The sequence below is a fragment of the Rissa tridactyla genome, chromosome 3, assembly GCF_028500815.1.
Source record: "Rissa tridactyla isolate bRisTri1 chromosome 3, bRisTri1.patW.cur.20221130, whole genome shotgun sequence".
Classification (NCBI taxonomy): Eukaryota; Metazoa; Chordata; class Aves; order Charadriiformes; family Laridae; genus Rissa; species Rissa tridactyla.
The window spans coordinates 68,270,249-68,293,358 of NC_071468.1; the positions used below are offsets into that span (position 1 = coordinate 68,270,249).

Sequence of the window (23,110 nt, forward strand, 5' to 3'; positions counted from 1 at the left end):
TTTCACCAATTTCAGTTAATTCATTCAAACATACAATAATCCCTTCTTCCACTGCTGTTGTCCTCTCTCCAAGGGAGCTGTGATAGGCTTCTTTCAATTCAGGTAAAGGAAATGGCTACACAATTGCCATTAACTTTGAAATGAGCTCTGAATAATCTCATTTTGCATGTCTCCATTTTGTGTCACCATTCGGCACCACTGACTTCAGCTGTGTATTGGGCAATGCCACAGGGACATGCTCACAGCCAGCATAGCTCAGTGCCATTCCGTGGAGTTTAGCAGACTTTCAGCTACTCACGTCAGCAATGAGTAATGTCTAGCCTTTAAACTACAGAGCATGTGAACAGCAAGATGACTAGGTTGCATCCATCCCATATTCCTGGACTTATTCAAGGGCTGAATTTATGGCATCTATTTACCTGGGGGCTTAAAGCTGTCTCCATTACTCATTTTGAGCAAGATGCTGCAACTATGTTATTCCACAGATCATGGACTTATTTCATTGCTGCTGTAAGAACATATAATTCCTTGAGTTCCAGTGAAGTGACACTGGTTTACACCTGCTGCAGATACATTTGTATGATTTCATCCAATACTCCAACACAATTGGATAGTGAAACAAAGTGGAATCAGACTGCAATGTCTTAAAGAGTGAGCAGTAGGGCTAGAAGAGGTGAGCAGATATGGATGAATGCATTAACTTACTTCTGATTCATATTACAGAATCCGCAAGACTATAGATTGCAAAGATTAAGCAGTATGTTTTATAGGAGGCATAGTGTGCTTGGTTTGAGAGAAGATGATGAATGCACCTGCACTTTCATTTGCATTTCCATAGCATGGAAAATATCTGTGGGTTTTTAAGGAATGCGTGCAGTTGTATACGTCCTCACATATACAGTTGTGGATGTTTCATGTTTGGTGTTCTGTGGCAAAATTTCTGTGATGCTCAACCCAGCGAAGCAGATATTTTGTGTACGTTCAAGTAAATTAGCACTGGTAGTTTTGGTTCAGCTTGATGTGATGTCGACTAATTGTGTTGATGGAGCAATTCTTTGCATTATCTAGCTTATTATACCTCATTACTCCCACTTCAGTTTCTAGTTTGCTGTAAAATGGCATCAGGAGGGATAAATTACAGAACTCTGCAGGAGGAGCAGAAAGCTTTGCCAGCTCTGCAGATGAGTGTTTGGGACTCAGGGTATCTGGACAGATGTCGTGGACAGTTTGGGATTGCTGGGTAAGTGTGGAAGCTGGATATTTTTGCTGAAAAGTTTAGCAGTGGTATGATTACTCATTCTGTAGTTCTACCTGATAACATCAGGCCTCTTTCTTCAGTGAGGTGCATGGTATCTATCATCATTCCTTTTCAATTAGCTGAAGAGCTGCTGAATTTTCTTTAGGAGACCAGATTCTGGGGCATTGATTTTTTCGTTAAGATTATGACCAGCAATGGGATAGAAAGCTCTTGTAGCTAAAATAAGGGTGAGAGAGCCTGCAGCTTCACACAGAGCAAGAATTTATAAAGGAACATTCTTTAACTGGTCATCCAGCTAAGATGCATTAGCAGTCAAGATCTCCCTGGAAAATATGAACGCTCTTATTGGAGAGGCGCCTGGGGTGATAGTAGACTGAGAAGGGTAGAGAAGGGAGATCTCATATTTTACACTCATTTAAAATTGTTAACTTGGTTTAGGCTAGACACATAGTCCAGTTATGACAGCTTAAGAGCTGATGCTCTTAGTTGAGTGCCCATAACTGTCTTTGTATAAACTTTTAAACCAGAAGGAAGTAGGTTAAAGCTACGTCACACTGGATGAGATTCAGTATGAGTTTAATACATACTTCAGCCTCTATATGTAGGTTTCTATAGATATGCTACCCATTTAAGTCTATGGAGATGTAGTTAGGATTCAGGTGCCCATGTACAGGTGTCTTGTGCCACTTGAGATGCTGTAGTTTCTGAGACACCCACCTGGGGCTTGTACATCTGACACAAAGTCTTTGGGATATGCATTTTCCTCTGCAGTGGTAGTTGGACTCCAGGCAGGATGTCCCAGGGCACCTTGGATGGCGCTCCACGTGGTGTTCAGGCAGCTGCACTGAGCTCCTGGGCAATACAGTCGGAAGAGTTTCTAAATTAATTCAGTTTACTCTAGACGCCAAAGGTGGGGCACAGTTGCTGTGACATCTAATGCCATTTCAGAGGGCAGGGGAGAACCATGTGTCATTGGAGATATGACACAGGCCTTACAGGAGACCCATGGCCTTTTTGAAGTGCTGTTTGGAAGACAGATGGCTTATGGTAAGGAATGTAAAATGGCCCTGGGTACTGCCTTTGGACAACTGAATCACCCTCCAGACTCCACTGGCTGGATTCACCAATTCTCCATTGACAATAACAGGACTTCAGACACCTAACCTTCATGGAGACGGTGAAAATTAGGTATGCTAATCATAGACTGAACCTCATCCTTTCCCTCAGAGCTGAAACAGAGAGGTCATGCACAGAGGCTGACTCAGCCAACAGGGTTGTGCCCCAGCAAGACACCAACTCCTGCTCCTGAGACTGTCCTTTCTTGCTGGGAATTACACTTGCCCATGCCAAAATACGTGTGTGCTGGTAGAAGCCAAAGGTCTTCAGGGCAGCTGTGAGCAAAAGAGATGCTGTTGCTAACAGGGCTGGTAGCTGCTGCACTGGCCAAGGCTGCCAAGGCTTTTCTGCCGTGACGGCAGATGCTGAAGAATTGCATCACATGAGCATACGCTCGTGATCTTTTTCATATATAATGAGTTGTACATAAAAATTTCTGCTGCATGGTGGCAGTGAGGGGACTGTACAATGTATACAAGGGACACCAAAGTTTTCATCTTTCCGCTGTACATCTGTGGGTAGTAAGGTGGAATAATACCATAATAGAATAATTACCATAATATTCTTTAACAATGGAAGTCTTGCTGATAGTTGAGCATATTTAAATTAGGAGATGCTGTTTCTCATGATGCAGTGAAAGACAGTATTGTTAACTGCCAGTACCCATAACTTTACAGGTAATTGCAGCTATGTATGAGCCATGCTCTTGTTTGATTAAATTGGTTTACCCAGTAGTTGAAGGCTTATTGTAATATATTTGTAATTGTAATATACTGTGTTATTTCTGTACAATGGAGAAGTAAAGGGTAAAGGGTATCCAGTGGAACAAAATACCTCCTGCATGCAAATAAATTATCCAGTTGCTGTTATAAACAAGAAGCATTGTCTTCTGCCAGACTTGCGACAAAGAAATCATTATCTGTCTGGCCTGTGCGTTGAAGAACAATAATCTGTATTTCAAAAATTAAAACCATAATTAAGCTATTATTATGAGTCCACAACACAAGAATGAAGAAAATGATAGTGTTAGGCCCTTCTGAGTCTCAGATCCCCAATTAGCAACCCCTGAATCAGTGGTTCAAATTTCTCCCACATGAGGATTGCTTCTCCTGACTCTGTCAGTTATGGAGACATCACCCCATGGGCCAGCTGAGTCAGTGTAATGCTTCTCTCATTACCCACCTGCCAAGCAGGACATTGCCAGGAAAGACGAAGTCTAGTTGGGATGTACTTCAAATACCCTGAGAGGTCATTTAGGCTCTGTTAGTTACTGGAAACCAGAAAACTGTACAGGAGCCCTTCGACTGGTAAACAATGGTCATGGATTTTTTTGAGCTAATAAAAACAGGCTAAAATCACTTCTCATGCCCTTCTTCAGGGTGACATTTCACTTTCCTTTGGGTGCGGCTGGGAGTCTTGGTCATTGTGTCTAAACAGAATAATAGAAAATAGAGTAAAAAAAGCCAAAGTTGATCTTTCAAGGTTTCTACCACAAGCAGGCCCTTTAAATAACAATTGAGAATATGCAGGTGTGTGTGTATGTATGCATTTGTCAGATGTTAAAACCAAGATCTTCATAAATCTTATGTTTCATGTGTTATTAATGTGTCATTGAATTTAAAAAGAAGACATTGTTCAGATCATCTGAACATGGTGACAAATAGTAAAAGTTACTAAGAAGTCCCTTGGTAGGTTTTCAGATCGCCTAAGCTTCTATAGAAAATAAATGAGTGAGAACGCTGTAGCTAAGGAATTTGCTACATGATCTAAAATGGTTGATGGTGCAAAAACTTCAAATTTAGAAACAGAAAACTGCAGTAAGTTAGAAAATACAGAGAACAATGTTAACATGACTCACTCATATCCTATATCGAGGTTTAAGGCTGAAACTGATTGAGAAAAGAGTCTGGAATACCCTACATGGGTAGGAGCAAAACAAAACCAAGATCACTAGGGGTTATTTTTTGGTTTTGTAATAGAAACTTGGAGGGAAAAACATGATCTGGAGCTAGTAGTAAAGAAGTTCCAGGTAAACTATGTTTTACTGGCATATTATCATCGCCAAATTTTCTATTCCATCTGTTATTCATGTTGTTTCATTCTTCCTCAATACTTCCTCCAGCCAAAGAGCTGATAAGTATTGATCTGGGACACTGGCTCTCTCCTGCGCTTCATATCCTTCAGTTATGATGTAAGGAAATGTCTTTTGGCACTGGGTGTATCACGAGGAAGCTTGTTGTGCTAGAGAAGTTGTAATCTTTTCAAGAGTGCTGTGAAAAGTCGGTGACTGCTCAAGTGCATAAACACGTCCATCCCTCAGCTCCACTGCCTCAGATTAACACTGTACGTTGCCAACATTGCCTTTGCAGCGAGTTGTGAACAGCACAGCCTTGAAACCAGTAACTAGGCTCTCTTTTTGCCTCCTGTGGTGCCTTTGAAGTGGCTGTTTTAACCACTGCCTTCCTCAAAACTGCTCCTTGTGCCTAGATCAGTTCTCCAGCCACACCGCTTTCTGCCCTGCACACCCGTGTTTGGCTGGTGAACACGTGTAACTCTGCTCGAGTGCTGAGGCCACCCACGTGTCCAAGAGATCTTGAAACAGGGTGGGTTTTTTTAAGTAGACGTTCCTTTACTTCCTAGCCATGTGATCCTAATTGCTTTAGCGTGCACGGCCTAAACTGGGACAGTCACACGGTAGGAACGCTGCTGTGTTCCCATCTCCGCTACAAATGGGGACACTCAGCTGTGAACCCAGCAGTCTGCCCGTCCACTGAAATGTCACTGTCCTGGATCTTGGTATTTGGAGTAGAGGTCTCTCCCTGTCCCTTTGCATGTGTTTCTTTGACTTCCAGATCACAACATATGCATGAAATGACACACCTGCTCGGGTGGATGTAGCTATTGATGGACCCAGCTGGGGATTCAGTCCCAACATTTGCTTTTCAACTCTGACTGTGTTGGGCAGCTCTTTGCTTCTGAGGATCCCTGTAGGGACCTTGCATTCAGGATACCCTGCCAGGAGAGGGGAAACTATCTCGATATTGGGAAGTGCCATATGTGACAGGGAAGGAAGGAGCTGGATTTCTAATGTAGCTCCAAGGCTTTCAAGAAATCCGGGACAGTACTTCATTTTCATTAATTTTAGATATAATGTATATGTGTATATCCTAAGATGTCAGAATCAACAGCTCTCAACATCTCATCTGCCTACCTAAAGGAGGACTGCTGGGGTGGCTCCGCATTGCTGTACCCCATCGGCTTCTCCGCCGAGTGACACCGGGGGGGTTGCACACAGAGGTGGGTGCCCAGGGGAGCCAGTGGAACGGTGGCATGAGTGTGCTCCGTCTCTTGTCTCTTCCCTCGCACTCAGGCTGGCTGGAGCGACCTGCAGCACTCGGCTGCCTTCTGGCCACAAATCCATGGTGGAGAAGCTTTCCCTGAGCTAGACAGGGTTGTGGTACAAGGTACGTGCAGTTCAGCTGCCTTGGCCATTAACGGGGTCTTCCAGATATCATTTTCCTGTTGTTGAAGATGGGGGGAGGCTCGGGTGTCATGTTAGAGGGGGCTCTGCTCTTCCAAGCAACATCCTTCAGTTGTGATGTCCTGGCTGCTAACAGGTACCACTGATCCGGTTTAGAAAGTAAAGCAGGTCACTCAACGAGCAGCAAAAATAAGGAGGCCAGTTTTCCTTTGGATTTGTGTCTTTGGGCCTCAGCCCTTCCCTTCCCCCTCTCCCTAGTGACCCTGCCTCTGCTCCGTGCTCCCCACGGCACCCTCACAGACAGGTCTACAAGTCTGTACCTGCTGCCTGGCAGCCCAGGATCTGGCTGTTGAATGCCTACCTTCTACAAACTTAATTTTGTTGGATTTTTTTTTCTTCCAAACCAGGGTGAAACTGACCAGCAAACTGAAAAGTTGCTGGGACAGGTAGCTGCCAGCCAGCCATCATGACAGCATAAGGTTTTTTCCTCTAAGAAAGGAGATTATAAAGTTTATGTTGTGTATTTGTCTTCTGAATTTGGAGGCTTTGGCGTTCATTTCAGTCGTGGGGAAACAGGGAGGGTAGACGGTAAATTTTGTTTGGAAAAGAATAGGAAAGCTGTGATTCTTGTCTAAATGTATGAATAGGGGAGCTAGGAATGCAAGCACTGCGTATCCTGAGAAGGGGTAAAATTATGAACTGGCTACAAATGGGATGGAAGGGATATTTTAGTTTTACCTACCTAGATTTCTCAGTGTGTTTGCCATGTGCTGCATTTTTATTTTTGCTCCCTGCCTTCAGCAATTGTTGTTGTTTATTATATCCAGAAAGGGGGATTTTATACATATAAAGATTTCTTTAGTCCTGTTTCCTTCAGCTGCCCTCCAAACGATTCCCGTTCGTGCCCATATCCCTCTCATCCTTGGCAGTGTTGCTCTATGTCTATTATGTGCTTCATAGGTACAGTTAGATGTGGGAACGTTTTTCTGGAGCTTTGACCATTCTCCATGCTTTTGCCTGAACTATTTCTAGTTAGACCAGCTCTTTTTTGAGCTCTGGTACCTTAAGGGGACGCTGCACTTCAGCTGAGACTTCTAGCAGTGCTGAGTCGAACAGAAGAATTGCTTCGTATATATTACAGGCCATATGCCTGCGTGTGTGTCCCAGTGTGATATTTGCTTTCTTTGTGATATCATGACACTGTTTGCATTCAGCTCTGAATTACCACTGCCACCTAAGGGGCCTTTTCTTATTAGTCCGTGAATTTGTACATTCCTGCCTTCATGGAGTGCCCTGCATTCTCCCCTTTGAATTTCATCTTGCTGCTTCGCAGAAGCTCGTGGGAACCTTCTCCGCCTTTGGCTGCAGCCTTCTGAGAGACTCCTTCTTCTGCTTCGCTGAGCAAAGAGACTGCATGAGCTTCAGACCCGCTTCAGCAGAGCTCGTGCAAGGGAGCACGTGTTTGTGCTGGCAGCTCTATATGGAATTATAAGTCACTGTTATTGCTTACACACAAAAAAATGATATGCAAAGACACCATGACTACAGATCTGTGTCACTGTATTAAAAAAAAACAAACCACAAGTTAAAAGATGTTTAAGAAAATACGCAGTGGTGTCAATGTATCCTCTAAATAAGCCACTTCATCAAGATGCTTTGCATTGACTTTTGCCTTATAGCAAGCCAAAAATGTCCACTTTTCAAATTAATATTGAAATTCCTCATGATACTGTCAGCTGTTTTTCAAAACATGGCAGTTATTGCTCTCCCCCAGGGGGAGATAGCTGAAGGATGATGAGGATGCTTCTGCAGCTCCCACTCATAGTAATAAATAATACAATGCATGGTGCTGCTAGTGTGGTTTTTTATGAAGTAACATTTCAGTAAAAGCTGGTTACAAAACACACTAAGTTTGATTTATAGGCCTGAAATTATGACTATCCAGCATTCCTGACCGATGACTTATTTATTCTTCTAGTCAGAAGACAAAGCTTTCTATATTGAAAAATAGTTGATACCTCTTTAATTACAGCTTAGGTACAATGTGGACATTGTGCTTTTTAACCACCCACTGACAGTCTCTAAAGTGCAGTGGACCTGCATTTCCTAATGTATGAAATTGCTCCTAGGATTCTGCGGGACCCATGAGAAAATTGCAAAGAATTTTTACTTATCCCAGAGCAAGTGTGTCTCGGCTGAATAAAACTTCTAAGTCTTTCTAAAAGCTTCATTCTTAAGATCTTATATTGAGATGGCCCCCTAATGGTGTACCAGAATCTCAGCTTAAGGTGCCCAGCTGACTTTCAAATATTCACTTTTAATTGTCGTTCTTTTCTTTCCCCTGGGATTAATTTTGAAAATGTAAGTCTCAGGGTGCATGTGCTTAAGAAATTGTCTTATGTTGACATTTCTCCCTTGTACAAAAAGCAAAACAAACCAAAACAAGAGATTGATCTCTTGAGCAAGATTGCTACTACCATGAGAATACTTAGTTCTCTTTTCTCCTTCCCTCTAAGCAGCAAGCACAGTATGTCTAGGATTCAGTAATGCATTAGGCACAGCAAATGTAAGGTCAGAGGAAACAGGATGTGAAATGAAATCACAGATGAGAGATGCTAATTGCATCATTTGATGAGCTACTGGAGCTCAGAGAATACCAGTAAAATAAAAGTTCTCATAAAGAGTAGAATATGTACTTGTACTTCAGGTGATCTGGAGAGCTATCACCAAAAGATACTCCAAAGAGGATTTGTCAGGATGGAGAACCAGGAGTGGTTCGGCACTCGCTATTCATTAACAGTAATGTAAACAATTCAGGAAGAACATTCATTTATTACAAATCCCATTAGGAAGTGAGCTGAGCATCCGTAGTGAGGAGAATGACACAGAAATAACATGATATATTGCAAACATGTAGAAACGGACCAAACCAAGAGGTCAGGCTGTGCTCTTGGGATTCATTTCAGGGATGACTACAAAAGACTAAGATGTGTGAATGCAGGCTTTCACGGTGTTTATAATGGTCATTCATCTAATGTCCTCCCTATTTTGGAGGGATTTGATCCAAAAGCCAGTCTCCACCAGTCCTTCCATCCCTGACCCCAGTGTGCATCCATATACACATGGGACATCCAAATCACATGATATTGCTGTCAGCAGAACTGGGTTAGTTACCCTACATATGGCCCATCTACTGAACAGAAGGCAGGGGCTGGTGGGTAGAAATGTGTTTTAGAAAGAAGTAACTAGGATCTGGAAAAAATAGAAGCTCATCACACTCCGGGAATAGTCAAAGCCACTCTTTAATGGAAGGGAGTATTTGAGTAAAATCTCAAATACTGCTAGTGAACAGCGTGACAGCGTGATGCACCTGACGTGGAGGCATCCTCACCAAAAGTGATGCCACCACTTCAGCCACAGTTCAAGAAATCTCCTGGCTTAAAAACAGAGTGAGTGACAGCTCCTTGCCCAGCTGTTCGGCCTCTGCCTTGCAAAACAAGATGCTCTACTAACAGTGGGGAGAAAAGGCGGTAAAAGGATGAACTTGGGTTTATTTATTATCTCAGACATTACTTTTCCAATAACTAGCAGGGGTACACTGATATCTGTCAGTGTCATGTGGAGATAATTTACCCATTTTTAGTCCCCTCTTGCTGTCTGAAACTGTAAATCCTGTTTCCAGAAAACAGAATTACTAGAGTAGCTATATGGCAGATTTTGTTGTCATTTGCTCACTGGAGGTTTCTTTTATGAACAAAGCATCACCGTGAAAAATAACTTCCTTTATCATGTTGAATTATGCTTTTGCTGCAAGGTGTTTTTCGAAGTTTCTACCATTGTTCAACTTCGACAGCAGAATAAAACAATATGTCATTTCTTAAAAAAAAAGGAACATACCCTTGAACAGGTTATGTTGATTTGACTAAGAATTTTTAAGCACATTTTCCTTTTTAATAGAAGCCTGTTTTATGGACTGATGTGTATTTATCCAGTGCATTGATGCTATAGTGAGGATCAAACCATTTTTGAAACCAGGTATTTTCTGCTATAGCATAAAGGAGAAAGGGGAACTGCCCTCCTGTTTTTCAGTCACACAAAAACAACCCAAAATCACAAAAGCAGTTCCTTAATCTCATGCTCTGGGAAAATACCTGTTCCAGTAGTGCCAGGTATTGGTTGCTGTACTGGCTCCCCCTGGATAATAATGGCTATACTGACATCTGTAGAACTTTATGAACCTTTTTAGCCATAGGTGCACTGGAGTAGACTGAGTAGAGGTTATTTAATGCATAGATTAAATAATAGTGACAGTATGTTTTTCAGCTTCTTGCTTATCTGCAGCCAGACATCCCTCTGTTCCCATCTCTGCATTAATTTGTCTCATCTCTAGTTTCATTCTACAGGCACATCAAGAACTAGATAAATCAAAACCTATTGGTTTCATTCTGGGATCATTTGTCCTAGTCCTTAATTCCCTTTACACAAGAATAAGAGGTTGCTGTTGCTAGTTTAATTTTGTTCACAACATCCTTTTAAAGGTAGCAGACCAGCTGACAACTCTTTTCCCTCCAGTCCCTGTTATATCGCGTCCTATTTTTGTGGTACCTTCAGAATTTCTCCTGCCTCCACAGTACCGATGACAGAAAAAGTTGTGCTGGCAATTTTATTGAAGAGAGGCTGCTTACCCTACCCTCATTCTCCAGGCTGGGGGGCCATGACTGCAAGCAAGTCTGGTGGTAAGACAGCTTGGTTTCGCTTTACTTCATAGCCTTCGTAAGAAGGAACAACTGAAGTAAGATAAGCAAGGGAGAGGTGGGAAGGGAAGGAAAAAGAGGAGACTCGGAAGTCAAATTTGTCAAGCAGTCAGTCGGAAGTCAAGCAGTTTGCCACTCAGGTGGCAGTTGGATTTGTCAGTGAGGATACTCAAGGTGGATCAGAAGGAGGAGAGGAACAGCGGTAATGCAGAAAGAAGCAAGGGGGAGCAAAGGACACTTAGCCAGAAAGTGGAGAGGACAGGGAGGAAGATGAAAGAATAGAGGTGAATGTGAGACTGTTCTTTCCTTCTATGTGGGGCCACAATGACCAGAGCTTCAAAAGTTCATTTGGAGACAGAAAATTCAGAATATACGTGCACTTAACTGAAGAAAAGCCAGTCAGAAAGGACAATGGTTAATGATCCAAACTCAAATCCATCTGCAGTGTCTACATGAGCTAAGCAGGGCAGACTACTTTAGATGTATGCACAAGTGCAGACATGCACGTCCACTGAGAGAGGAAAGTGGAGAGTACTGTACCTGTTATTAATCTTCCCATGAACAGCCCAGATTGGACGACGTAAGGTTGAGATGGAAACAGAGCCACAAGATGATGAAATATGTCTTAAGACTACTCCTAGGAAATGTTTAGAAAATTCTAAAAAGCAGCACCAAACGGCCAATTTCAAAGATCCTTAAAGGTCCATTTTCTTGCTGACACATGCATAATCATTCTCAGACAGCTTTATATCTAAAAAAGATTTTTAACAAATGTCCCTCAAGCAAGATGGACTTCCAGACAGCCTTCTGCAGGAGTGCAGAGAGTTGATTTTTAAGAAATTGAATGACTGTCTTGTGTATGAGGGATTGGTATGGACATTATTATTAGTACTCTGAAATGCTCTAGAGAACAATATCAACAAAAATTTCATCTACCCATGAAAAAACAGAAATTTCTGTGCTAAACCAATGAATGGATACTCTTGTTTCTCAAAGGCAAATGCAATTAGCATTCTGGATCTGAAAGAGCAGGCCTAAATCCACTAGAAATGTCACAGCTGAGGTAGGAGAAGAAGATGTAAGGGACAGACGGGTTATTATAATGGTGAACAAACATGCTGACTTAACTTCTCTTTAAATTATACTAATTACAAAACAGTAGGAAAAAATCTATTCCCCGTTTAACAAGAGGATATATGGGAAAATTATTTGAGGACGTGTAGCTGCAGAGTATGCTTGCTGCATAAGACTGCAAGGTCTTTACCCGGAAAGCTTTGGGCTAAGTAACAGCAATGAAGTAGCAGATCTGAGCCTGACAGTGTGACGGTACCACCCAAGCCCTCGCTGCTGGGCTTAAGAAAGCCTGAAACTGCAGCTTCTGAAAATAACAATGCATAGCAATTAAGTGGAAGAGTCATGGTACATTCATGCGGCATCATAAAGTTAAGCCTTCAATAAGTTTCAGAGCCTAAAACCACAGAAACAAAAAATAAATGACAGTGACTCATGAGGGCTATAGAGGAATACTTCTGAATTAATAACAATATCCATGTGCTGCTTTCCCATCAGCATGTCAACCACAAGCATCCAGAGGCAGTTGGTAGAGGGTATGACACAAGATCTTCATTGTGGGGGATGATTGGTGATGGTCCCATTCTGCTGATGGGTCCTTCTGCAGCCACTTTACCTACTGGGTAGAGCAAAACCCTGTCATTTATTTAGTGCATTGATCAGCCTGACAACTGTGGGTGGTGAGGCACTGGAACAGGTTGCTCAGGGAAGTTGTGGATGCCCCATCCCTGGAAGTGTTCAAGGCCAGGCTGGATGGGGCTTTGAGCAGCCTGGTCTAGTGGGGGATGTCCCTGCCCATGGCAGGGGGGTTGGAACTAGATGACCTTTAAGGTCCCTGCCAACCTGAACCATTCTGTAATTCTATGATTCTATGATTCTGCTCTGGTGGCTCAGAATAAAGCTGCTGGGACAATTTCCATGAAGGGTTCAGCGTTCAGATCTTAAACTGTTTATGATACCTGCACACTGGATACCCTTATTCAGGTCTTCACTAACATGTGAAGGGGCCAGGTGAGAGAACAAGCTACAGCTTGGTCAGACAGATCTGAAGCCTGGGCCATAACAGTCGCACTTTTTTTGGCATTTTTCTGTCTCTTTGTTACTGTTTATAATTTCCTGAGCAGCTTAATTGTCAGAAATAGCACCTCATTTGTGTTTATCTACTGACCATAACTGCTATTTAGTATTTTATTCCAGACCTGTTCTTTAATAAATAACACACTATGAATTTGGCTGACAATTGACACCCACTCAATTTAGGTCCCATTTTAAGAAAAGTTGTTTGTAATCCTACTCTGTTCATAATCCTCTGGAAATTACTTAAAAATTACTCTTAAGCTTTTGAGGTATTTTGTAACTAGGAAGCAATTGTCAGGAAAGAAGTTTCACACAAATTTAGTGACAGCTACTTGCAGAACTTAATCAGATCTTCTCCAGTAAGGTCATATGAGTCCCCATTAGCACTTTCTCAATTAGCATGTAAGATCATTGACTCCTGATTTTATGTACTTATTACTGGGTGGGCAAAAGGTGTCATTGCAATATATATTCGACCTACAAAGGTCCTTATTATTCTTCAGTTTCTTGGGAGTTCCCAGTGGAGTAGTTCACCTACCATCACAGCAGTCTACATTCAGTGCCAGGACTGGAGAAAATGTTAGTTGCCCAGATGAGTTGGATGTAGTTTTTACTGCTTCACCATGGCTACCGGCAATATTATCAAACATTATCCTGTGTGGCAGGGAACAACATGACAGCATCTTCCTTGATCATTTCCAGGAAAAGTTGTATCATGGTTTTTCAGGTATTATTGCTATGAATTATTACTGCCACGGGCCAAATTCCTTTTACATTTTTATATCTTGCTGAAAGGTGATAGTATTCCAAGTCCTGCTCTTGGTAAGACAAACCTTCTCTTGTCACTGACACTTGAGTAAGCAGGGAGAGGCACGCTGGAGTTTGTAATAAAGGTTTATGTGGCAGTGCATAACAAATCTCGCACTTGTATCCTAAATTCTCTTCCTTTCACCCTCTTTTTTTTTTAACTTCAATCTGTAGCTCTTGAACTACTACTTGATACTGCCTTTCTGGTCTTCTGTCTGTCTTTGCCAGATAAATGGTATTCCTTTTACTCCTCCAAGTGCTGTAGTGGAGAATAACTGAGATCAGGGACGTTGTGGGTTTAGCTCCTTGTTTTGCTTTTCCCTCTTTTCAGTTCCCCTCTAATCACACTTGTTCGTTTTTACAGTTTTTCCTTGTGCTTTTATCGAGAGCCATTCTTCCATCTGAAAACCCCTTGCCATTTAACTCACATATTTAGTTAAGGCAGGCAAAAGACACAGTCCTACTGTTTAGTTTTAAGAGTTGCAGACAAAGTTTCCTTGGGTTCAGTTATCCGTGTGGGCCAGCTCATGGTCTAGTTTGCCGAATCCAGCGAGGGATACTTTGTCTAGCCAACAACCCATCCCTGGAAGCAGTAAATTGAGCAGTAGATCTTCCTGAGCAGCTGAACATCCCTGTCTGCCCACCAGCACCCCTGACAGAAGGGTGACAGCAGCTGCAGGAGAGGGTCTTGAAGCACCGGGTGCCGCTTTCTGTGGTGATGCTAACCCCTCTCAGCCCAGAGCTGCTGCTTGCACCTCATCTTTTGGTACCAGCCTCTGAGTCTGGCAGCAGCAGGATTGCTCCTTTCGTCTCTCTGCCTCCCTTCAGCATCAGCACAGGTCCTGCACCTTCCACTTCTCTGAGACCAGATTCTCCTCAGCTGCTACTGCTAATAAGGTGGGAAGGTGTTGGTGGAGGAAGACGACTGCTGCTGCCAGAATCAGTAGTGGGAGCCTCATACCTGCTCACTCTGGAGGAGAGGTTATGTGATGGAGCTGGGAGCCCACAGATAGGCACCCCCACCCCAGTTTCCCACTGTTAGGTGCCCCTCACAGGCAGTCAGCACACCCTGCTTTTCTCTCTCACCCACTCGGACTTCACTGTATGTGATGAGTGTTATGTGCATACAATGCTCATCTCTGTAAAATTCAGCCGGTAGCATTTAGGTCTTCTCACCAGCAAAGATATAATATATTCATATAATCAGGGACTGGTTGCAGAAAGTTTTGACTAATTCTCATGAAAGTTGGAGGCAAGCTGTAAGAGTCTTAAAACCCCATGTTATTATACTACTGCATCTATACATGTATCATTAAGAGACAAAGCTCTTGCAAAGCAAAATGTAGGAAACTATCCTGCTTCACTGTCTGGATAATTAGGATATTCGTCAAAAAGTCACTGAAGCCTGTCACTCAGGCTTCCTCAACCTGAGAGACAAACTTCAGTGTAAGGCAAAGTCTTTTTTAAGGTCAAACGCACTGTGAGAAACAGAAATAGTGAATAGGGACGGGAACTGTCTGTGAAGGCTTACCTGACACGTTTTCTAGTCCACGCACCACCCTGGGCAGGCTGTTACCCCTATGACAGCTGCCCTTGGGGAAAGCATGGCAACAAAACACCTGCCGTGAAGCATGTTGGGTCCTCAACGTATTCCTGTAAAGGGTACATCCATTTCTGAGCAGTGAGTCGGTGTATAGCATAGCCTGTGCTTCACTCCTGGGTCACTCTAGCCACTAATATAGCCAGAATGGTACCAAGGGGGTTGGTTTGGCCTCTAAGCAGTGGAGGTTTTCACGTTTGCTGCATCAGAGAGAACTAGAACAAGAATTTAAGTAAAATTGAGCAGAAGTTTGTAATTTCTATCCTTCAATAGATTTATCATCATGGATACTCTTTCACTAGATGGCATCATGGACTGTGTCCTGTTCTGTCTGTGAAGCTATGAAATGGTTCCCTCCCCCAGTACAAAAGAAGACACCACCACTGTGAAAAACACATACTTGCATGATCTATTTTTCTGGTTTTTATTAACTCAACATTGTCTCCTACAAATACGATTTGTCATTCACCAGAAGATTTGAAATGTAGACTTAAGTTACACATAGGTATAAAAAGCATAAAACAGCACATACGGTACCACTCTTTAGACCAGAAAACATTGTGTTGTCCCACGGATAAGAGCACTCTTCAAACTCAGCTCCGTCGCCTTCTGCCTCAGGGGTTCAGTCTTCAAAGCTGCAGATGCTTCTCCTTCTTTTCCCTTGGCTCGTGAAGCCCTGCCGGCTTTCCTATGGGGTTCCTCCCCCATGGACTGGGGAACCACAGGGCAATCCCACCCTGCTCCACCAGAGGTTGTAAAACCTTGGGTTCCTACTGGCTCTTCAGAAACGTTTTCCTCCTTCTCTTAATATTTATGTACAATATATGAAGGGATACGATTTGCGTCTTTGATTTAGACATATCTCTTGCCTCATACTTAAACAATAACTTGAAAAATATTTTACAAAGAAAAAGAACACTGTTCATCTGAATGTCATTCATTATTATATTGCTATATTTTATACCCTATTATTAATATATACAAAATTTCTTAATTGCCTTTTACAGATGCATGGAAGCATATAATATAACAGTTTTAAAGTATCCCATTTTTAGATTTTTTTTTCCTTGGCTCATGTCAATCTCTTTAATAAACTATGGTTGCTTGGAGAATATAGTAAGTATTTGGAATGTTGTTTAAAGTTTAATAATAACTGGTAGCATTGTCCATTTGCGGCCTGAACAGTTGGAGCACCTGTCAGGGCGGTCTGGTAGAGATAGCAGCATCATAAGACTTAAACAATCATGGAGGGCTGTTAGTGTGCAGTGTCGACAGGTGCCAGGTTTTCTTCTTTATTTGGGGCTTTTCTTTTCTTCGGCTGCGTTTTGTTATTGTTTTCCCTCTGTTCTCGGTTTTGTCTTCGGGCTGCTCGCCCTTTGCTTTCCTGTCTTGTCTCCTTGCTTTCATCTTTGTTGGATTTTTTTCTTTTCTCCTCCCTATTTTTTTTCCCTGAAATAAAAATGATGGCACGTTAGAAGACTTGCTCAGGCTGTTGCAATTTCTGACTCCCTCGCTTTGCCATAGCCTATAAAACCAGCCCTGGATTAGCACCTCCCAATAGAAGCTGGACACTAGTACTAGTGTTTAGAAATGTCCAACTCTTCATCAAACTACTAAATTCGGCCACCGGACTAGCACCTCCTGTCAGTCTGACTCCGAGCAAAGCGCTGAGAACTCCCTGGGGATTCCCGGTGCTTTAGAGCTGGTATAAATATCTCACACGCTCATAGCCCGTCTCCCACAGCCAGGGGCACAGCTCCATGGACTCCACCAAAACACAACTGGTTTGGGGACACCCATGGCTGAAGCCAGGTAGCATTAACTATTGACTGGTCTAAATTTATCTTGGGCTGGGACCCAGGGCATATGGTGCGAGGAAAGTAGCCATCATGTTCCTCCCCGTCACTGCCAATGCTCAGCATCCGTGCCTTTTAAAAACCCCTCTCCCCTCCCTTAATGCCCACCACATCCACATCCCCGGGGATTCTTCGTATTACAACATGAACTCCACGACAAAGTGTCAGCTCCGGCACAGGCATGTGACCCTCTTCAGACCAAAAAGTGGTGTTCCAAATCTCAAGTCAAGCTTTAGACCATCGTTACAAAATTAGGTATTCAAGTAATTTATTGCTTTAAATACTTATAAAGGTAAGATGTTGAGGATGTCGTCACTGCTACAGACCTCTCCAATAAAGCTTCCCATCCCCTTAGGAACATTAAAACTTTGTGTATTGGCTGTGGAGATAATATTGTGTAGTGCGTTTGTGCTTGGACCTAAGGAAGAAATTCATTATGCTGAGTGTGGTTAGATACTGGAACAGGTTGTCCAGAGAAGTTGTGGATGCCTCATCATTGGAAGTGTCCAAGGCCAAGTTGGATGGGGCTTTGAGCAACCTGGTCTAGTGAAACCTGTCCCATGGCAGGGAGGGGTTGGACTAGATGATCTTCAAAGGTCCCTTCTAACCCAAACCATTCTGTGATTCTATGACTCTATTCCTTCTATTTACTTTACAAACCAATGCAGGTATGACATTGAATCAAACTTGTACATACACACAAGATTGTTTCTGTGTGGAACTGGTTCATCTACAGAGCTATGCAGCTAACATTCACCTGTGGTTAGATGAATCCCGATGACGTCTTCAAAAGCAACCTTGCTTGAGACTTTACTGAGACAATGTCATACTGACCTGTATGCCTCCTTACATGGAGAAATTTCTGGACAAGTATTGGAAAGCATCTGGCCAAACTATTTTATGATATCCTGGTAACGATATTACTGAAAATAATCTATCCCTCTCTGTTACGGCAAAAATACTTCTTGCTTTTAAATGTCAACAGAGATAATCCAGGCTTTCCTACACCAAAGTTGTGGGAGTTACAGAAACCTGGCAATAGCTCATGTTGAGGGTGCCGAGTGCAGGGAATTGTGCCCATTCCAGAGTCAAAACCAGAGCTGTGAGCTTTTTGGTGCCTCAGTGGGCTCTCTGGGAGTAGGACACAGTGGGGGAGTAGGTACAGGGACAGTGACTTTGTTCTGAGAACGAATGACCATCCAAGGAGGAGAAGGTCAGATAAAAGGAGAGAAATTCAGAGGAGGTGGAGAGAAAGCAGAAAGCACGGAGTAAGACGAAGCTGTCAGGATGTGCTGTATCCTCTTCTTGTGTAGCTCTATGGGCTTATTTTACAGCTTCTCCTTTCCTTACCATCGCTGCCTGAGATCAGAGAGCAAGAGAAGGTTTAGATACGCATGTTAAGTCAAGTAGGGAAAACACCTGCCTTCCTCATCTGTTGTTTCTGAAACATGCAGTAAAGCTTTAAATGTAAAATGGCACCTCGAATTTTAGGTAACCGGTCAGAGGTTACCCTAATATATGCCCACATACCTGCAGAATCCCTCTCTGAATTTGGCAATGCCATCTAAGATGCGCAGAGATGAGCAAGGGAGACCTGCAGAAGGGGCACGGGAGGCTCAGCGGGAGCTGCCACCCCAGGGCGAGCTCCATGCAGAAGCGAGCCTGCATCTCACCCAGCTGTAACGCTGTCTCTTACTAATGGATAAATGACAGCACGGGCTTTCGTTCCAGCGGTTTGTAAATACAGTTGGCCCGAGATGAAATGTTGTTTGAATGGAAACTGTCCAGGCATTCATTGTTTGACATTGTTCACTTGATGATCAGCCAAAATCCTTCAGCTGTGACTTCCTAGCCACGATCCTTTAAGTATATTGGAATGACATGTAATGGTTTCCCGTTCGGTCATGGATGAGCACGTCTGTATTTATATGTATGTGTCTCAGAATACACTGCCTCTCTCTAGCTGCAGAGTTATCTAGGCACGGCTTCACTGGTTCTGTCTTAATCAGACTGGTGTCATTATAAAAGGAAAAGCAAAACTGCTCTCTGGAAAATGCTTAAAATTCAGTCCTAATTCTCTTCTGCTCTGAGGAAGACTATTTTGGAGTCCTCTGTGCAATTTTGTACATGCTTTAATGGCATCACCCCCGTGCTGTTGCCATTTGTGAAAAGGTCTGCCCTCTGGACCTGTGCTGTTCTGCTAATGCAACAACGCATAGAAGGGTCACCTCTCCTGGTTGTTTTGCTCCTTTCACTGCTATTTTAAAAAATGAGAGTTTTTATATGACAGTATAATGTTAATTTCAGTCAGTCCTTGGTTCAATTTAGAGCCAAGGGAAGATTGTACCAGCAGTTATCTGCTGGCACTGGGGTGCAGCTGGAGCTGTGTCCTTGCATGCATCTCTCTCCCTGCTCATATCCCTGCTCTCTTCTTCCCTGAGACTTCTTCCTGAATATTTTTCCTTCTTCCCACTGCTTGCTGGAGCCCACTTCTTAGCAGCGCATTGAACTGGACACCAGAGTTGTGGAAATTCATTAGAAATTTGGGCATTTGGCTATCTGTGAAACAAAAAATGCAAAAATGACATGGGCCGTTACGTTTACAAGTTAGTCTCTGAGCTACTTCGCATTTGGAGAAGAAAAGGCAAGGACAGCATTAAAACTGAGGCTCATCAAAGCCGCAAACAATGCAATAATATCACTTAGAAGATAGTATTCTCCTGAAACTTCAGTTTCCTTTGTGAAGAATGTTGTTGTTAGAAAACCTTTTGGTGTTTGAACATGTCACCTTTTATACATATACATATATGTGTGTTTATGTATATGTGCCTTTTCACGTGGCTTTACTGTATCTAAAGGAGGGTCTCCCCAGGGAAGCGGGAGCCGGGGGCGGTGCCGGGGGTGGCCGCGAGGGGGCGCCGCGGTGCCGCGCCAGGCCCCTGCGTGCGCGGGAGGCGGCGGGGGCGCGCGGGGCGGGGGTTAGGCAGCGCTGGTGGCGGCTATGTCTTCTTGTGGCTTCGATAAAACGTTTCAGAAGAGAAAAGAGAAAAAGAGGAAAAGGAAAAGGAAGAGGAAAAGGAAAAGGGAAAAAAGAAAAAAGAAAAAGAAAAAGGAAAAAGAAAAAGAAAAAGAAAAAGAAAAAGAAAAAGAAAAAGAAAAAGAAAAAGAAAAAGAAAAAAAGAAAAAGAAAAGAAAAAGAAAAGAAAAAGAAAAAGAAAAAGAAAAGGAAAAGAAAAAGAAAAAGAAAAAGGAAAAGGAAAAGGAAAAAGAAAGAAAAAGGAAAAGGAAAAACGAGGAAAAGGAAAGGAAAAGTAGAGAAAGAAGAAGAAAGAAAAGAAAGGAAAAGAAAAAAGAAAAGAAAAGAGGAAAAGAAAAGGGAAAAGAAAAGGAAGGAAAAGAAAAAAGAAAAGAAAAGAAAAGAAAAGAAAAGAAAAGAAAAGAAAAGAAAAGAAAAGAAAAGAAAAGAAAAGAAAAGAAAAGAAAAGAAAAGAAAAGAAAAGAAAAGAAAAGAAAAGAAAAGAAAAGAAAAGAAAAGAAAAGAATTCTCCTTAGACAGGAGATATTAAAACATTTTCCAAGAGAATGTTTTGCTCATGAAGATGTGGATTCACGAGATTCTAATAGTTCTGTGAAGTATATATTTGGCATTAAAATAGCTTTTATTCCAGAAACGAAACTTCGTACAGCCAGATGTAGTGGAAGAGTTAGTCTGTAGGCACTGTCAAGTGAATTTGCTTGTAGACAGGGGATACTTTACTACTTCTAATAATAGCAACTTTGTATATTGAAGAAAATGTACAGACATGCTATAATTTTGAGAAGTGCAGTAGTTCAAATTAAATGGAGGCATGAAATTAATTCAGACAACAATATAATTACATGTCCAATCAGCTTAAAGGTGCTGAGTTCTTGTTAATCTAATTTATAGCCCCTGGTCGAAGAAATCACAGCGTCTGTATTTATGCAATCCATGGCTGAACACATCTTTAAGTATGCAAGCCAGAGTATTTCAGAGATGTCTTTGCATTATCGCATCGGATGTGGTGTTTCCACCAGACCTATAACCGTATTTTATGGACGAAAGGGAGGAAGGGTTGGTCACGACTTGGGAGAACTTGGTACTTAAGACCACCATGCGAGAGAGAGTTACTTACTGAAAAAATCACAGCTGATGTGGATTAACTACTGCAGGTTCCAGATTTCACCTACTTTAGGCATTGTCACTTAGTCCCACCCTATTATATTCAGCTGTAATTACTACAGGGAACTCAGAGCAGCATATTTGTTCCCTTCTCCCTTCCGCGGGCACTGAAACCCCAAACCACCATAGGAAGGCATAAAATCTGATTGTGCAAACTGCTTCGCTTTGCTGGGGGGTTGTCACGGGGTAGGTCTCATGGAAACCCCAGAGGGATCAGAAGCTGGCGTCAGGCATTTGGAATGAGTGTATTTCTTTTGGAGAGATCAATCCTGTGAAGAAATTTACCCCGGGAGAGCAGAAGGGGCAAAAGGAGTCACTGCACTGCGCCTGTTGGGGTTGCAGGCACCGACGTAATAGGCCCCTATCTGGATGGGTCCTGGCGCTTCTACTGTGCATGTCACCACGGACCACAAAATCCTCCCCACTACACTGTAATAAGCTGAAGAGCTATAATAAAAGACCACAAGCCACAGCTGTAACGTGCCACAGTGTTCTTTCACACCCCTCCCAGCCTTGGCTGACCTCTCAGCACTTTCCTGCCTACTGGAGCTCCAGTACCAGTGCCCCAATGCCTCCTCTGTACCCCACCTCGTAGGGGGACAAAACCTGGGGGCTAAGTGCCACCACTTGGTGTCGCCCTCCTTCCCACCTATCTGCGCCCTTCTCAGAGACGTTTTTAGCCCTCTCAGACTAAAAGTCTGCCAGCCTTTCCTCATGACACAACCTGAACAACAGCATGACATGTGCTGAGTGAAGATACCAGTAAGAGGAGCATGCTCCAGGCTCTAAACCCACTTACTACAGTTCCGTCTACAACACAGTCATGCCATACTATGCAAATGAGTCGATCACTCTTATTTTCAAGAAAAGTGACACATTTTTTTCTGGAACACAGGCTGTAGCATGTACTCATGCTACTTGCCAAAATAATAAGCCTCCAAATCCCCAACTGCCCAGTGATGCAAAGGGCATTCTCCTTTCATTCACAAGTCACTAGAGGCTGATTCATCTGATATGTCTTTTAGATATTCAAACAGCATAACTTTTTTAGCAGCAATCATTGTTTTCCTAGTTATAGTGGCCCTATTTTATAATCACTAGATTTTCAGGTGACCAGAGTGGTGAGGGTCAACAACTTTAGCACTACCTAGATGCTGCACAGCTCAGTGCATTTCCTGGCCTTACTTACTCTTGAAGATGCACCAACTGCTGAAGTGAATATGGGTAAAAATTTTAAAGGAGCTAAGGCCCAAAGGCATGCAAAGAGCAATTAATATGGCCAGACATAGGTTCTCCTGCTGTTGAGATGTATGAGGAAAGCCTAACTAACTGGCTTTTACATACCACTCCAGATGGATTTGGTCTTAAGGTATATGTCATATCCACAGTCCTATGTGGTGATCTTAGATAACCCAACATACCTCAAATGATATTGACACTTATGGTTGCCCACCAGCATTAGGGGACTTAGTGACTAACTTGTACTTACATGCCCTATCTCCTCTTGAAAATGGAAATAGTTCTTTAGATGTAGACTCTAGGCAATGTTGGAGCCTGACACCTGCAGAAGTCTTTCTATGAGATTTAGGATCCTTGAGTGTCATTTGCCTCTGAAAATAGGATCTGGACTGCTAGATTGTATTCACTTGAAAAATGTTCTTATTTATGTTGTGTGTGTGATAGCCTGTCCTTGCAAGAAGACGACAATGCTGAGACAGACACGTTACAGGGAACAAGAACGTTGTGTCTAAACACAGGAATACTCAGGCCTGTGCAACAGCTGTTTGCATAAAGCAGACAGAGAGGAAAGAGAGGAGGCTGAGCAGATCAGCTATGCCAAGACAGGCGATGTCAGGCTTGGCTGCTGTAGCAGATAAAGAGCAAGTTGT

At 42.7% G+C, this 23,110-nt stretch overlaps 1 protein-coding gene across 1 annotated transcript in view; it reads right to left on the bottom strand.

Moving 5' to 3' along the window:
- Positions 1-15,572: 15,572 nt before the first annotated feature.
- Positions 15,573-23,110, bottom strand: part of RSPO3 (R-spondin 3) — a 60,788-nt gene continuing 53,250 nt past the window's right edge. The window contains exon 5 of the mRNA XM_054197185.1: positions 15,573-16,613. Within this exon, the coding sequence (XP_054053160.1) occupies positions 16,420-16,613 (194 nt within the window). The 3' untranslated portion in view covers positions 15,573-16,419. The remainder of the gene's footprint in view (positions 16,614-23,110) is intronic.